The sequence below is a fragment of the Falco cherrug genome, chromosome 2, assembly GCF_023634085.1.
Source record: "Falco cherrug isolate bFalChe1 chromosome 2, bFalChe1.pri, whole genome shotgun sequence".
Taxonomy (NCBI): domain Eukaryota; kingdom Metazoa; phylum Chordata; class Aves; order Falconiformes; family Falconidae; genus Falco; species Falco cherrug.
Genome location: NC_073698.1, coordinates 562,716 through 579,920, shown reverse-complemented (window position 1 = coordinate 579,920; position 17,205 = coordinate 562,716). Strand labels below are relative to the sequence as shown.

Genomic DNA, 17,205 nt, shown 5'->3' with positions numbered 1-17,205 from the left:
AAGTCTTACTAAAGTCAAGATAAACAACATCCACTGCTTTCCTCTTCATAAATCCGTGCTGGCTACTCGCAGTCACCTTCTTGTCCTTCGTATGCTCACAGAATCACAGAATCAGCATGGCTGGGGTGGGAAGGCACCCCTGGAGACCACCCAGCCCAACCCCCTGCTAAACCAGGTTCACCCGGAGCAGGTTGCACAGAGCCACGTCCAGGCGGGTTTGAATGTCTCCAGAGCAGGAGACCCCACAGCCTCTCTGGGCAGCCTGTCCCGGTGTCCCGTCACCCTCAGGGGAACGATGTTCTTCCTCACATTCAGATGGAAGCTCCCGTCTTGCACTTTGTGCCCGTTGCCCCTTGTCCTGTCGCTGGGCACTGCTGAAAAGAGCCTGGCCCCGTCCTCGTGGCACCCACCCTTGAGATATTTGTGGGCATTGGTGAGGTCCCCTCTCAGTCTTCTCCTGTCCAGGCTGAACAGCCCCAGCTCCCTCAGCCTTTCCTCATCAGGGAGATGCTCCAGCCCCTCATCATCTTTGTAGCTGCTGCTGGCTCCTCCCCAGTCATTCCCTGTCTCCCTTGAGCTGGGGAGCCCAGACTTGGACACAGCACTGCAGACATGGTCTCACCAGGGCAGAGTAGATGGGGAGGATCACCTCTGCTAGGAAGGGGTTTGAGGATGAGTTTCTCCATCACCTTCCCAGGAATCAAGGTGAGGCTGACCACTCTGGAGTTCTCCTGATCCTCCTTCTTGTCCTTCTTGAAGATAGCCATGACATTGTCTTTCTTCCCACCCCCAGGGGCTTCTCCCCATTACCATGATCATCAAGAGAGGCCTCACAATGACATTTCTGAGGTCCTTTAGCGCTAGTGGATACTTGCTTAAATTTCCTTAACCTGATGTGGCTTTGAGCAACCTGGTCTAGTGGAAGATGTCCCTGCCCATGGCAGGGGGATTGGAACAAGATGATCTTGAAGGTGCCTTCCAACCCAAACCTTTCTGTGATTCTATTATTCTATGATCCTCCTCCGCCAAAGGTCAGTCTTTCTTGCTCCAGACATTCCCAACGGAGCCCACACCCCTGCAAGCTGGGGAGCCCCATGGGCAGAGGAGATCCCGCGTCCTCTCCTGTGCCCTGGGTGAGGCTCAGCAAGGCTGAGGCAGAGGGGGGACAGCCTGGGGAAACCTCATGGGCTTCAAACCTTGGGACAGCACTGCTGCTGAGGGATTTGCCCTGCAGGGGGGTATCCCTCCTCCTGGCACGGACACTGTTAACCTTTCGCAGCCTTGTGCTATGAAGAGTTGTCATGGCTGTGGTACCCCTCTAATAAATTAAATTCTAATAAATTAAAGCACAAAAGAAAATGCTGCAGAGAACCATCTTGTTCTTGGGCTAGAGCTTATGAAAAGCAAAATCAGAATATTGTGACTGCTTCCCCCCATACACACCCGAGAAACCTGGGCACAGAAAGAAGTGTAGAGGCAAGGTTTCCCTGGCACTTAACAGCTCAGCTGTCATTTTTCTTGGATGTTGAATTGCTTTTCCAAGGTGTTTCTTGTGCGTGTGTCCGTGTGGCGAGGGGTTGGCTGAACCATCAGCTGCTGTTGTGTGAAAATGCACTACTTTGCTGATGCACGTAGGTAGGTGGTCTCTTCCATTTCATATCTTTGCTTAAAAGCAGAGCAGTTCCCTCCTTCAAGCCTGTAGCCCGGACCTCCCCTCTCTATCCCCATCGCAGGGACAGGCACATCTCCTCCTGCCAAACCTGAGCAGCCTCGTTACGTGTTTCATTCTCCCCAGCACTCTCCTAATCATTCAGCAGATGGACTTGATTACCTCAAAGGTCTTTTCCAAACTAAATAATGCTATGATTGACCAACTTGCTTCCTACTTCCCATCTTCAGAAAACCCCTTTGCTTCCAGCTCCTCCTAGAGCCAGTGTGTGGGCTGCCCAGGCTGCTCCTGCATGGGAAACGCCTGCTCCAAAACACCGTTTGCCTCCTTCTTCCTGCACGGGACCCTCAGTGTGACTCCAGAACTGATCCTTTTTCTCATACCAGTGCTAACAGCCTCTTGGACTGGGATAGATGGTCTTGGGAGGTGCAAAGGGGCTAATTGAGCTCACCTAGCATGTAGCTGGGAGTGGAGCTCAGGTCTTGACTCCAGCCATGTCTCACTGGAGCAGCCTCACTGGCCTGCCACCTTGGGAGACTCAAGCACGTGTGCCTAGGTCTCGTGCTCAAGTCTGTCTTGTAAAACGTGAGTGATCAAGTCAGCTCAGTGCACATATCTCTAATTAAAAGTGAGAGAGAGAGAGGAAGGAAAGAACATACATTTATGAAAACATTTTAGCTGAAGCTGCAATAACGCAGACTTCTGAACTCAATTTGCCAGTAAATTTAGCACAGTACATTTGTTGGTAATGCTCCATGCTCCCCTATTTGGTACAGTATAATTGCAGATATTGTGAATAGGATGAATGATGGGTAAATGAATTACAGAGCCAGCATTACAAGGGATGCTCTTTTGACATCAGAAAGTGAAAGTGCTTGTGATACAAAGCACAAATAGAGGCTGGGCAGAGGATGGATGGAGAGCAGCCCTGCCAAGAAGGGCTTGGGGGTGCTGGGGGATGAGAGACTCAGCATGACCCGGCAATGTGCGCTCGCAGCCCAGAAAGCCACCCGTGCCCTGGGCTGCATCCCCAGCAGCGGGGCCAGCAGGGCGAGGGAGGGGGCTCTGCCCCTCTGCTCCCCTCTGCTGAGACCCCCCCACAGCGCTGCGTCCAGCTCGGGGGTCCTCAGCATCAGAGGGACACAGACCTGTTGGAGCGGGCCCGTCGGAGGCCACGGAGCTGGTCAGAGGGCTGGAGCCCCTCTGCTGTGGGGACAGGCTGGGAGAGCTGGGGCTGTGCAGCCTGGGGAGGAGAAGGCTGCGGGGAGACCTTAGAGCAGCTCCCAGTGCCTGGAGGGGCCGACAGGAAAGCTGGGGAGGGGCTTTGGGCAAGGGCAGGGAGTGGTGGGACAGGGGGGAATGGCTTGAAGCTGAGAGAGGGGAGATTTAGGTTGGACATGAGGAAGAAACCCTTCCCCGTGAGGGCGGCGAGGCGCTGGCCCAGGCTGCCCAGAGCAGCTGTGGGTGCCCCATCCCTGGCAGGGCTCAAGGCCAGGCTGGACGGGGCTGGGAGCAGCCTGGGCTGGGGGGAGGGGGCCCTGCCCCTGGCGGGGGGTGGGACTGGCTGGTCTTGAAGGTCCCTTCCAACCCGAACCATTCCATGATTCTCAGGAAAAATCAGGTTGTAAGTATACCTGGCTTTCTTGTGTTTGAATTCTGTATAATGTGTCTTGGAGTGTTTTCAGTTTCATCCCAGATGGCAAGGGCTCCGTTCTTACAGGGAGAGAGGGTGAAGGACATCACTGGACAACTGTGTCTCCCAGATCCCCAGGAGCCAGCAAGTGGTGACAAAGAGGAGATACCTTGGGCCTGATCACATCCTGAGAAGGTGATGTTTCACTGCACTCAGTGGAGTTAGCAGTGTAAGCAAGAGCAAAATTGGGAAAACTACAGGAGGAACTGAGGAAGTCAAGGTGCTGTAGGCCTGCTAGGTTGATGGTCTTGGAACAGGATGTCTTTTCTAATGGATGGTTCCCCAGAAATTTTCAGCCGTGGTTGAGGTGCCACTGTACAGTGAGTTTAAACCTACTCAATTTTTTTGCCTTCCTTCATTCTCTATTGAGCCCTGGAGATCTATCAGGTTGAAAAGCACTGCCCCGGGGCTCAAGACAGTAGATGGTACATTTGAAAAGTTCCCACATGAGCCAGTTCCTTTCAAAAATCACTTCATTTATTCTAGAGCTACTTTGGCAGCTTTCCCTGCCTCACCCTTGGATCTCTGCTGGCTTTTCCTCAGTGCTTTGTCATCAGCCAGGGCTTTGGAAGGACCAGCAGCGCAGGTATGGCAGTGCCAGCTGATGGGACAGAGCAGCACAGGAGCCAGGAGTCCCTTTGGACCCTGGCACCCACTATAAATGCACAGCATGTCTGCAGGGCACTGGGAGAATGTGTGTGTTTGTCTTGAAAGCCAGTGTTGTTGCAACTCAGTTTGGGGAAATGAAAACCACAGGCTGCTCTGTCCTCACTGGTGTTTTTTTTGCCTGACATTAGCTAGAGTTAGGAACTGTTTGTCTTCTGAAGAACAAGGCTGTAACTCAGTCCTCGTGAGCAAAACCAGGCCAGTGTGAAATAATAACTCTACTGTCCGGAATCCTGCAGGCATGCATGTAAGTGCTTATGCCAGGAGAACATCCCTGCTCCCGCAGAGCCGTGTGCTGGCAGATCGCTCATTGCCCTGGCCACAGTGCCGGAGGGAGCATGGCTGAGTCCTCCCCTGAGCTTCTGCCAGCGCCTCAGAGGACACGGAGCCCTCTCATACCCCCGAAGCACCAGTGGGGTGTTAGGGTCGGTGTTTTTGGGGAGTCACAGGTGTGGTAGCTGCCCCCAGGTGCTCTGTCCTGGAGGTTTGCTCCAGGTCTGGCACCTCCTATAACACATCTATCCCAGGCCAGCTGTGGTGCAAGAGTGCCTGAAATCCTCTCTCCCTCTCCATGCTCATATTTACAAGGGAATGTGATAAATTCAGTATTGATTCCTTCTGTTGCACTGTAAATTTTGCAAAAGATGATTAAATAGTGCAATAGAGTCTGCAAGCACCATGGCTCAATATGTTCTGGGCCAGCGTATCGACCCCCTCCATCCGACAGCAGCAAGTTCTACTCCCATCCGTGCCAGACCAGTAATTAAAATCCTGTGAGACTGGGATTTAGAAACCAATCATATCACAGCACTGAAGTGTCTAACATCCCACCGTGGCGAGAGCAATAAGCGTATAAGTGCAAGCACATTTATGTCCGTGTCGGAGTGCTTAAGAATAGTTTCCCCATAGGGCAGGGGAGCAAATAGATCCCTCTCTTAAGTGTTTCTGGGTACGAAACTCTACAGTGACATAATGTTTGTCATTAATTTAATAGCTCTGCACACGTGTAGATATATAGAGAGATGATTCTTTAGCTTCCCTTCTCATACTGTTACGTTACAAACAAGAATAAGGCAGATTGTGTTCATGCCCAGGCATCAAGTAGGCATAAAACAACTTGCATTACAATAAAGCAAGACTGAAAGGAGCAGGTAGGTCAGCTTATTTTAAAAGATGTGGCAAAGAAAAAAGGTTTTTCTGAGCCCAAAATACAGATTCCAGATTGCCCAAGCCTTTCCATGCTCTGGGCCTTCCTGTGTATTGCTGGAGAAGATTCTATTTGAAAGCAGTATGAATTTAACCACCTATGCAGGTTGAAAGCAGTTTGAGGTTAAGACTTCACTAATACTCATAACATCTTGAAGGAAGCTTTTTTTCCCTCAGATAATGTTGAGTCTTGTGCAGGGAGTGCAAGAACCTGCAAACCTGGCTCCCCTTCTTCATCCTTGTCGTGAGGTCTGCATCCAAGCGGTACATGCAGTGCTGTGTGTCAGGCACAGAGGACCAGCAGCTACTATGGTGGTCCACAGAGCTGCAGGAGGGAGGCTGCCGTGCCATGCCATGCTGTGCTGCACTGGGGTGCACCAGTAGCAGTAGCCTTGCTCAAAGAAGCAAAGAAGCACTGCTGGAGGGCATGCCCCTCCACTGGAGCTCTCAGAAGGCAAATCCAAAATAACGTATTCATCTTTAACACATTAATTCACGTTTTCTCTTTCTTCTGTTGCAACCTTCCCATTTGGCACACATGTGGACTGTTTTATGCATTCAAAGGGAAATGCAGTCCTCTACTGTTACTTTTCTGGAGGAGACGTTCTAGTAGGGATTCTACCTGTGCACTGGGCATACCTCTGCACAGCTCTTTATTTTCCAGAGTTCTACTGGGGTCACTGAAAGCAAATTTGGTCATTTTGTTGTATTTTGTAATTTTATACTGAGGTGAAAAATCTATGGGCAAGAGTCTACCCATAAAGAAGAACAACAGCCTGTGGCCCAGCACTGAATGGCATAAAAGAGATGAGTAACTGAAGGGCTTGTTCTGAGTTTAAAAGTGTTCTGCAGTTCCTTCCTTGTGGCATGTAATGCTGCGTTTTGTGGTGCTGAGAACAACAAAACACCATCAGGACATGACATGTCTGAATAAATAAGTGCTGGGCTGAGTTTCAGGAGATCTGGCATGCTTCTCGGCCCTGCCAGTGGCTCGCTGTTCTAGATGTTCCTCTCTTTCTTCCATCCTTTATTGTGCTCATCTGCAGAGCAAGCTCCTCCAGGCACATCGCTTACTGCTGGTGCCTAACGATGTGGCGATGCGGGACTTGGCACGGCTGGGAGCACAGCGCATCCGACCACATCCCTGCACCTCTTCTGAGAGCAGCCAGGAACAGGGCATAGGAGGAAAACTTGGACAAATGTCTGGTGCTTTCTTCTTTCTGAACTAATTCCTGCTTTGATTCAGTATGAAGTTAATGTGTTCATAGAACTGTTCGTGGCAGCTTGGACACCTTGTGCTCACTTCCCCAGTGAAGGGTGGCTCAGTGCCTGTCACTGCTTGTATGTAATTCAGATTGATTTTTCCATGTGTGCATGGGTTTACGTTTATTATCTGAGTTGGGTTTTGCTTGCCAGCTCATCACTCTTAAATGGCTTTGAATAAATCAGTATTGGTAGTCATCTTTTTCATGTCAGTATTGGCTCTCACTCCAGTCACTCACAGATGGTCTGACCACACAGGCATCAGCAGAAATCCCTTGGACAACTTTCTTCCCCTGTGGACACTGACCTTTAAGTTTTGCTCTCCTTTAAATCCTTTGTTTTCAGTGCTTAACTCATTATTTATCCATGTGGAGCCTTTTTCTTGTAACAGCTTGCTTCTTAGGTGAGGAACTCCAAGGTTCTTGGACATCAAAGGTGCATCTGCACAGAGCAGATCCAGTTGCCACCTGACCAGTGATGGCAGGCACGGCCCCCCAGCTCAGGAAGGCAAGGCCTTCTACCAAAGAAATTGTGCTGACTTTTCCTCTTATGTGTTTTCCCCACGCGTCTGCTGCTGTGTTTCCATGTGTAAGTGTTTTTCACAGATTGGTGTCACATTGGCTGCCTTCCGCTGTTGTCCCGTAGTGGATGTGACAAGCTGTGATTCGTTAGCGCTGGTGGATAATTTGGTATTTGAGCTCCTTCTGAACTCCTCAGTGAAGAGTCTCTGTGCCTGGCAATTTCTTAACAGTAATATTTTAAAACTGTTTCTGTTGATGCTTCAACTGGAGGCAGTTCCTGCGGCGTGTCCCACGTTGGTGCGGGAGGTTTGCTGTGTAAGGGCGGGTGCAGAGCACAGTTAGCCATTCCTCGCATCAGCTTGAGCCCTCCTGCTTCATCTTGATCACCGATGGAAACACGCCTCCTCAGGCTGACTTCCAACTTCTGATATGGCCAAAAAGAGGTTCTAGTTCTCATTCCTGAAGCAAGGGCTTCTTTTAAATTGTTTTTGAGCTGTGCTTTTTACATTTAACTTGACAGAGCAAATGCTCTGCTCTGTTTTCCTCATCTGGATGCAGCTGCCCAGCTTTGAAGGATGGGGGGTGGTTTATTCTTAAGATCCTAACTTTCCTCATTATAAAGACTCTTTAATAAGTAGCATGAGCTTCTTTAGTTTTTAACATCCATGTTTCTGAAAATTAGCTGCTGCTGGGCTGCCGTTTTATCTCTAGCAAGGTTTTTGCCGTTCTCTTTTGGAACCAAGCTCGATTCTCTGTTGGATTTTGCTTGTAATTAAGTTAAGCAGGAGTGTGGTGCTTAGGAGCTGAGATTTTGGAGAAAGTATTTTCCTCTGTCCAGGACTGAAGGCTCGCTCCTTGTCTTGTGAGCTTCCTGACTACTTGCTTCAGGAAGCAGCCCTTAGTCTCTGGTTCTTAGCAATTTATCAATTTGTTAGTAGCGTACTTTTTACCCTTGCAGTCCCTGTGGTTTTTTTTAGTGTGTTATGATGTCCTTCATCTCTCAGAGGTGTGATCCAAGTACTGCATTTTCCCTACTCAGGACATTCCATTCTTTACAAATTCTGTGTTACTGGCTCATACAATCAACTTCCTTACCTTCTTTTCGGTTCCTGTCTTTAATACACAACGTTACTGCTCCACTAGTGGGACTTGCTCCTTCACTGCAATAGAGTTTATATGCTGGCGTTCAGGCATCCTGCTGATACTTTCCTACCTGCTGATATCAGTCTCCTCTCGTGCCTCCACTCCAGCTTGCACGTCCTAGTTCTAGACTTTGCCACTGCCATCTGTCAGGAGGATGCACAGATTTGTTCCCAGGCTGGTTCACAAGGTTTGCAAGCACTGGTTAAGCTGCACCTCCACGAGGACCTCTCCTTGCTGCTTCTTACCTGCCCTTGATCAGCATCTGATCTTCATCTCGGGAGCTCTGGATGTTTCTGGTTTAGAGGATCTCTCCTTTCCATGTAGATTCTTTCTACTCCAGAACATCTAGGTTTTAATTAAGTCTGAACCCTTCCTTCCTATATCACTTTTTCAACAGAGTATTGAGGCACCATATCTCTGCTCAGTCGTCTGTGTGTTAAAATTTATTAAAAACCATGCACAGTCATAGTAATGAGTAGGTGAATACACTGAGAACAAATCCTCAAGAGATGGGTGATTTGCCAGCCTGGTCAGATGGGACAAAATGTATTTTTAATGCCATCAGATGCAAAGTTCTGCAGGTTAGGAGAGGAGAGCAGAGTGGTATCAGGCTAAAAGGAAGTTCTTTCATTTGGGTTCTCATTAAAGTGATGCTTCATTTGGTGGCAGAAGGAAAGGATTCAAGGAACTGTGTAGAAGTAAGTGTTGAAAAACAGTGTGATCTCACCAGATTCAGGCACAACAGTACACTTGGGAATCATTTTTACATCTTTTTTGCACCTTGTGGTTAGTGTTTATGGTACCATTGCATTGTACAGTACTACCATTTTTAATGAGGATATTAGAAATCACTAACAAGTGATTCTCGTTGTTCAGTGTGGCATATCTGCAGTTACCTTCTCGGCTACATTTGTAGCTCCCTAAAAGAGGGACTACACGTGTGAGGATGTGGACTTGTGTGGGGGTACGGGGGAAGTCAGAGGCTGGGAGCCTGCAGCTGCTGGCTGTGGTGGGGGCTGACCCACAGCCTCAGCTTCAAGCCCACATCACCAGCCAAGATGGCACGGCCAGGTGTGGCCCAGAAGAACTGTAGAATCACAGAAGGGTTTGGATTGGAAGGGACCTTCAAGACCAGCCAGGCCCACCCCCCGCCAGGGGCAGGGCCCCCTCCCCCCAGCCCAGGCTGCTCCCAGCCCCGTCCAGCCTGGCCTTGAGCCCTGCCAGGGATGGGGCACCCACAGCTGCTCTGGGCAGCCTGGGCCAGCGCCTCGCCGCCCTCACGGGGAAGGGTTTCTTCCTCATGTCCAACCTAAATCTCCCCTCTCTCAGCTTCAAGCCATTCCCCCCTGTCCCATCACTACAGGCCATATTAAAAAGTCTGTCCCCATCTTTCTTATAAGCTCCCTTTAGGAATTAGTAGATCTTTGAGCCATATGTTGCCCTGAAGTATGCTGAGCGTTTACTCCCATGGAGAATAACGCTTTCACTGGAGACACCAAAGGCGGAATTAGCCTCAGTGTATCAGTACACCGAGATGGTTTGATCTCCTATACTCTCATAACCAGGGTGGTTAGCAAATGCCACCAAGTAAAAGAGCAGTAGGGCTGGATGCTAAATCATCAGGGGTGTTGTCCTCAAGTGTGCCGGTGGCTTTTACTTCCACCCGGTACCTTTGAAAATGTTGCTCTTGGTCTTCCCTTGATGAGATGTGAGGATATTCCCTGGGGAGCCTATGTTCTCATGGAAATTCAATCACTTGGGAAGGTACATCGGATATACTAGCAGGGGCAGGTCTTTGGCAAGAGCTAAAGGTCATTGGCCAGCAAGTGGAGCAGTACCCTTTAATGTGTCACTTCTATTTATTGAAATAAATAAATTAAGGCAGGAAAAAGGTGGTAAGATCACAGGCTGGGGTGGCTACTTCCATATGAATGTTGTGTGTTAAAAGCTGCTTGTGAAATATGTGTCTTATTGATTTAAAAACAGGTTTACGTTACTGGAAAAAAAGGGTGATCATGCTAATTCAATCACAGAAGACTCAGGAGGACAAAAGTCTTTTTATATTACTTTAACTAGCCATGTGGAGCAATAATAATGTCATTCCTTGTCAAAGCTGATGGCTGATGACACCATGTAATCCCCAGCAGGTAGTTTGAGCTGCTTCCTCTTGGTGAATCCCAGACTATGGTGGTGTTTGAACAGGGCCGTGGAGAGGTGTAGCTGTGGTGGCAAATTGCATTTAGCATGCTGGAGCTGCGTCTTTCGTCCCAGTGCTGGTCTGCTGCTCAGAGCCTCCCTGGTTCAGGGTGGTCGCCGCTCTGTGTGCCCATCTCCAGCATCCTCAGCAGCATACCCACCATGGGCTTGGGGATTTCCAGGCTCTTCTTTTTGGGATTTAGTTTCCTTCTTCAGAAAAATTATGTTTGGGTTTTTTTTCCCCCATGGGAAACTGTGGATTGAGTCCTGTGATCTGCTGCAGAAAGAGGGGTCGTCCCCAAATCCCCACAGCATGCACAGAATGGGCAAGCGGGACTGTGACAGATCGAAGGCAGTGGCTTTGGCAGGAGGGGTGCTCACTTAGCCTGCTGAAAGCGCTTGGGGTGCTCCTTGGTGCAGGGCAGGGTGACGAACCCTGCGTGATGCTGTGGAGAGCAGGGATAGGTGCCCAGGATGTCCGCGATCGGAGCGCTGTCCGTCCCCCTTGCTGTGCTGAGGACAGGCTGGGCCCTGCTGCCAGCACCCATCCCTGCCCGTGCCTGAGTGCACTCGGACCCTTCTGGGGGCAGAGGCTCGAAGCTGGGGCTGAGCCTGGATTTGTGTTGTGGCCAGGCAGCAGATTTGGTCCTGTGGAGGGCTCAGTCCGTGCTGACATGTCAGCGTAGGCTCTGCAGCCCTGCCAGCACTGCAGGCAAGGGTGGGCTAGGCATACTTCTTGCTGGGAAGGGTCTGATGGGGACCTGAATGACTGGAGGGACCTCGAGGAACCCTTGCTGAAATGACTGCGTGATGACTAGACAGCTGCTGTAAGATGTTTGCAAAATCAGTGCCTGGTCCACAACCTTATATCTGAAGGTAGCAGCTCTGCTTCTGGGAGACTGGAGATGGCTTTATGCTGAGGAGAGCAGCTTCCCATGACTTTCCTGACTGAAGCTGTGCTGTCTTCTGCACCGGAGACTCTCCCAAGCGCATGGTTGCCACCAATATCATTTCTTTGGGACAGAAATGATGGAAGACAACCAAATGTTGAACATTTTAGCGTCTTGTCTACCATACTGCCACCAGTTCTGCCTGGCTCTTTTGCAGATAGGACCTTTGGAGTGGCACCAGGACATGGACTGTCATGCTAGTGCATAGCAGCTGTGTCCCCTGTCCCCAGAGCAGCCCCTGGTGAGTGGGCTGCAGAAGAAAGGCTCGGGATCCAAACACTCAGCTGGAGGTTACCTCTGAGGATACCCAAGAGCAGCAGGAGCTTTCACAGCATCTGGTTGTGCTATGAAATGAGGCCCTCACACTTACTCCTTTCCTTGTCTCAGTGCCCAGGGCTTTCCCAAGCCTTTTTGTGTCCAGTCTTTGGAGAAACATAGCTCTTGGGGTGTCCATATGGGTCAACGATGCCACTGTGAGCCCTGTTCTGTCTGTCCGACGTGTGAGGCTTGTTCTTGCTTCAGCAGGCACAGACGTGGCTACATGCCCCGAGCCAGATTTCCACTCCTCTGCAGGACAGACTGCAGCGGAGGATGGAGAACAAGCACCGAGCTGTGGCAGGGTCCCAGGGCTGCTTATCATTTCTGGGATGCTCCTCCAAGCCCTGTGCGAGCCCCTGTCATTGCCTCCTCTGGTCTGCCATTGCCCCCTCCTCCTGCCATCCCCATGTCCTCTCTGACAGCAGCGGAGGACCCAGGTACCAGCACCCACCACGTCGTGAGCGCTATTGACAGTTATCCAGAATCTGAAGGAACTCAAGACAAATTGTTAAGAGGATGGAGTTAATAAAATTTGAAAAATTGAGGCCTGTCACTCTACTAAACTTTTTTCGATACCGCTGACAGAAACATATTTCCCCAATGAGTGACCTTATGCAGCTGCTCCAGCAGCACGACACTGCACGGATGCTGGGAGTCAACCAGCGTGCTATTTATCAAATATTATAAGCCGGGGCCTCCTAATATGAGCAGGGAGGTGTGGGAGGAGGCGACGGACTTGCACAGCCCGAGGTGTTGCCCAGGTGTCGATCTCCAGCTACAGACAGCTAGTGGGAGGTGACAAATTGCCTTCTATTAAGTCTCCAAAGGTTGGCGTCCCCTCTGCCGCCGCTCCAGCCAGCTGCCGTGGTGGGAGAGGGCAGGGGAGGAGGTGGGGATGGGGAAAGGGGTCAGGCCAGGGCGCTGACAAACCGGTCGCCACTTTTACCTTCTATTAGCGAGCAAAGTGACACCGTTATTTATTGCGGTGTAATATTTTATTGCTGCCGGTACTCGAGGTTGGAATCGACCAGTTGTAGGAGTCGGGTTCTATCAATTATTGCAGCAATTAGTCAAGTCGTCAAAGCCATTAACAGGGGGATTAGGCCAATATTGGATAGCCATTATTGATAGATCCAGGGGAAGGGCAAAGCCAAACAAACCCTCAACCTTCGTCTGAAATGAGAGCAGGCCTCGCCTCGAGGATGCCATCGTTTGGAGAAGCCAGAAAACTTCCTCCCTCCTCACTGCGCAGACCTGGGGTGGGTTTCAGGAGCGGGGGGCGGGGGGGGGGGGGGGCGGGGGAGCACTGTCTCTTTAAAAGATATTGAGTGGCCAACCTGGACAGTATATAATCTCACCTGTCTCGATCATATTCTTTATTTGCAATGACAAGGTTTGCAATAGAAATTACTCTGTGTCGAATGTTTATGGAGCACATTTTTCATTCTGTAAGCAAATACAGATCCCCGATGCCAATGCTTAGAAATGGCTAATCTCCCCGGCTCCTGCTTGCAGAGAGCCCTCTCACTTCTTTCATATATTATGATTGCTGCTCGCTTTTATTGAGCACTCCTGGTGCTCTGTGCTCTCCTGCGTTGCAGAAGCAGAAGCTGCAGCCTGGTTGGCGCATGCCAACGTACCTGCTTGCCTCCCCTATTCCCAGAGGGATGGAAGATGTTTGCCGAGCCCCTTGCAGAGCGGGGATGCTCTAGCAGTGCCCAGGCTCCCGTGTTTCACAGTCATGCACAGGCACTGTCACCTCCCCTTCCCAGCAGCTTGTCACCACCATTTACAGGTGAATGAGCAGAGTGACGGGCTTTTCCCTCGCCAGGCTGCTTCTCAAGGCTCGATAACTGCTGGAGCCTCGAAACTGGTGGGGTGGTCAGCTCAAGCACCAGCTTGAGGGGTTTGAGGCTGATTTTAAAGTTCATCCTCGTAACCCTTGGTGTCTGCCTGGTAACAGCGAGCTGCTGTGGAGTCACTGAGTGCACCAACATTAATGCTGGGTCTCTCTGCCTTAGAGATCTCTCCGTAGCTGCCAAGAGTCAGAGATTAGTCCTGAGACCTTGCTTGCATCACTGGCTATTCCCCAGTACCCCTCTCTCCTGATGTCAGACTGCCTGATTCAGGATTCCCTCTGTATACTTCTTATCACTGCAACTGGGACCAGTTTGACTATGCATGTTCTTCTGCAATCCAGCATGTCTGGGATGGGGAAGGAGGATGAGGAGCTCTCTCCCTGTGAGTTTGTTTGTGTGAGGGTGCCCATCTGATTCACTCCAGTTCGGTCTTTGGGGTTTGTTGACTATTTTTATTAAATTAAATTCTAAAGAAGAGTGTGATTTTCCCCCCTCAGCCACAGGAGTGGCTGAGGGGGGCAGCTGTTCAGTAGGCCACAGCCATCTCCAGCTCCAGCTTGGAGTAACAGAGGAAGGGTAGTGTGTCCAATTGAAGCCGTAATGGTCCCCTGTGGCTCCCACAGGATCAGGCACGAGTGCTTTTGTGAAGCTGTATTTCCTTCTGGTGACCATGTGCTCTCATCCCCCGCAGCAGCTCTTCCCTGCCAAGCCAATTGTTAGCAGCGACAATTCCTTTTCTTGTTCCCTGGACACCCGTGCATGTAACTGCTGGTTGTACATTGTCACTTTCTGATCCAGATACCCCTTGGAGCAAAGGTTAGGAGGGGACACGGCTAGGACAGGAGGCACAAGATGTGCTTCCTGCTCGTTCTGCCCCAAGACTGAACTCTGATTGCCTGATCTTATTCATTTCTTCCTGCCATCAGGTGCCAACCCCCTGCAGAAGAACGAGATGGGACATACACCCCTGGATTATGCCCGTGAAGGGGAGGTCATGAACCTGCTAAAAGCATCGGAGACGAAGGTGAGCCTGAGATTCAGGTAGCTTTGTGTTTCCTTTCCCACTACAAGAACAGTTTTATTGAAGAAGACCTGGTGCAAGCGATGGAGGAGCACCTTAGCACACCTCCATCTCCACACTTTTTCAAAAGAGGTCTGTACAAATCAAAGACATGACGCATAAGGAATAAAACCCCTGCCTCTGAAGTATTTTAGCCGTGTCCATGGCTGAGTGCCCTCCTCTCCCATCTTAATATTTCTTCCTCAACAGTGACCTGCACAGGACCAGTAATACTGTTCTGTAACCCCACATCAGGGAGTTGTTTTTACTGTATTTTCTGGAATTCCTGGTAAAAGAGCCAGGTCTGAGAAGTCCTGAGAGTCCAGTTGTGGGCCTGGGATCCATGCACTCACGAGCACCAGTCTAAGGCAGAAGATGCCCGTTTCTGCTCTTTGGTTGTGAAACACCCATCTCATCCTTTTGATCTCCCTTGAGTGGGCTTGGAGCACACCCTGTCCCATTCGTGAGTCGCTGCTATAAGGTATTTTAAAGAGGGAAAAGAACTGCATCTGCCATAGTGCCTCCACTAAAACGCACAGGAGAAAGCAGATTTACAGAGCAGCAGGTTATTAGACAACGAGGGATCTGCAGCCTGATGTCAAGGATTTAAAATTCCTGGGTATGAGGCCTTATTCAAGTAGGAGCAACTAATTATCAATCAGTAGGAGAGGTTGTCACAGCGGTGATGAGTGATGCCTCTTGAGCATCATCTCTCCAAGAATCTCAGGTCTGCCAGGGCAGGAAAGTCCCCTGCTGCCCAGTGAGGGGGAGCACCAGTGCCACCAGAATGCCAACGCGGAAACCGAGGCACGAGGAGGCCAGGTTTGCTCATGGTTGCAGACTTGCCTTCTGACATTGTGCACCTCAGAGTTTCATCTACAGGTTTGGAACTGGGAATTTGGAATTTGAACTTGCATGGTGGAAACCTGACATTAAGAACTTGCCCACAAGTAGGTGAAAGTAAATTAAAACTGCATCAATTACTGCACTTAGTAGATACTACCATGAATTCAGCCTGCCAGGCAGTCAAAACTGCTGTACTGTCTGTGCTCACCAAGGAAAATCATTGCTCAAGGAGGGGTTCAAACCCTGTTCCCAAATGTTAAACCCCTGTCCTCATCAGGGAGACAGTGGTCTTTCCTCTTGGGCTGTTCCTCCTCCATCACAGCGAAGTGGACGCTGACCGTGGCACTCCTCTGCAGAGCTGATGGCTTCTTGCATTAGCCAGAAGCACTGGACAGCTTGGACAGCTCTCCAAGCAAGTTTTGAGGAAGAAAAGTGTAGAATAAAATAGTTGAAATCTTTACGAGAAGGAGTGGGGGGGAATTATCTGCCGGGTAAATGGTCTCTGGAGTCCAGCATTGGCAAGAAAACCTGCCCCTAACAGTTTGAAAAGCTGCCTTGGTTTTTATGCTTAACTAATAGATGGAGGAGAGAAAGGAAATATATCTATAGAGATGTTCCTGATGAAAATGATTGTACTTGTATATAAAACATAAGGCAGTCAAGCCAGCTTGTGATGAATATTCAGCTGGGGGGGATATGGTACTCCCGGGGTTGCATCCACCCCAGTATCTGCATTCCACCGAGAGTCTTTGAGAATTTATTGCTCATTTTAATCACTGCTAGAGAATGAATTGGCAGAACTATTACTGGATGGGCACATCCCATAGATTTTATTTACATATCCTTGTGACAGAATAACAGGGAGTTTTCATATGTATTTTTAATTTATTTTGATTTTCTTTATTCTTTTTTTGAAAAAAGAAAAAATTCTGGGCGTGCTTTCCCTGTGCTAGACCACACTTGCCTGGTGTTTAGCACTCTTGAGCTTGTTCACATTGCTAAACGGTCTGGTGAAATTTAAATAAGCTGTCATGGATTGAGGGCTAAAAGGAAGGGAGTAGCCCTTGAAACTAGCATCTTCTGTATCGAACTGGAAGGGAAGCAGCTCCAGGATTATCTCAGCTCTTACAAGTCTTTCTTTGCCATTCAACTCCTCTTTCCCCCGATGTACTGGGCCCGGTCAGATCCGTGTAGTGGCCTCTCCAGTCTCCGTCAGTGGCTGCCAAAGGATTTTTAAGGAGCATTTCAGCCAGGACAAGCACACAGTTGCCCTTTCCCCTGACTCCCTTCTGGCAAGCAGTGGTGTGAGGAGCCCCTGACCTGAAGCTTGTGCCCACTTCACCCTACTGAATCGCCTTTGCTGGACCTTTTAAAGAAAACAAACATCCAGCTGTGGCTCAAGCACAGCCTACTTTTTCCATCCAGAATGTCCTCAAGTTGTTGGTGTAAACATATTTTTTGAGAAAAATGTCTCTTTTGGTTGTTTGCAGCAATTCTGTGTGTTAAGCGCAGGCAGCCCTATACGCAGAGTTTGGGGCAGCGCAGCCTTGCAGTGGAAGCTGGTTTCATGCTTTCTGTAAACTCCCAAAAATTACTTCAGATGGTGTTTGCCCTTCCCATGGGAGAACCACTCTCCAGATCTCCAGAGGCTCTCATAGCTTAGTTCATCTGCAGCTGACCAGAAGTTTATCATCCTGCTTTCCTTTATTCTTTTAAATTCCTTTTCCTGTGAGGCGGAAGACGCTGTCCCCTCCACGTCTGCAGGTTGTACGCAGAGGTTTGGTGCTGCGGGTGCTGTGCTTGTGAACCTCTTTC

At 49.7% G+C, this 17,205-nt stretch overlaps 1 protein-coding gene across 2 annotated transcripts in view; it reads left to right on the top strand.

Moving 5' to 3' along the window:
- Positions 1-17,205, top strand: part of CLPB (ClpB family mitochondrial disaggregase) — a 92,390-nt gene that overhangs the window by 44,689 nt on the left and 30,496 nt on the right. For both annotated transcript variants that reach the window (XM_055703133.1, XM_014285572.3), the window contains exon 6: positions 14,411-14,508. In XM_055703133.1, coding sequence (XP_055559108.1) covers positions 14,411-14,508 — 98 coding nt within the window. The remainder of the gene's footprint in view (positions 1-14,410; positions 14,509-17,205) is intronic.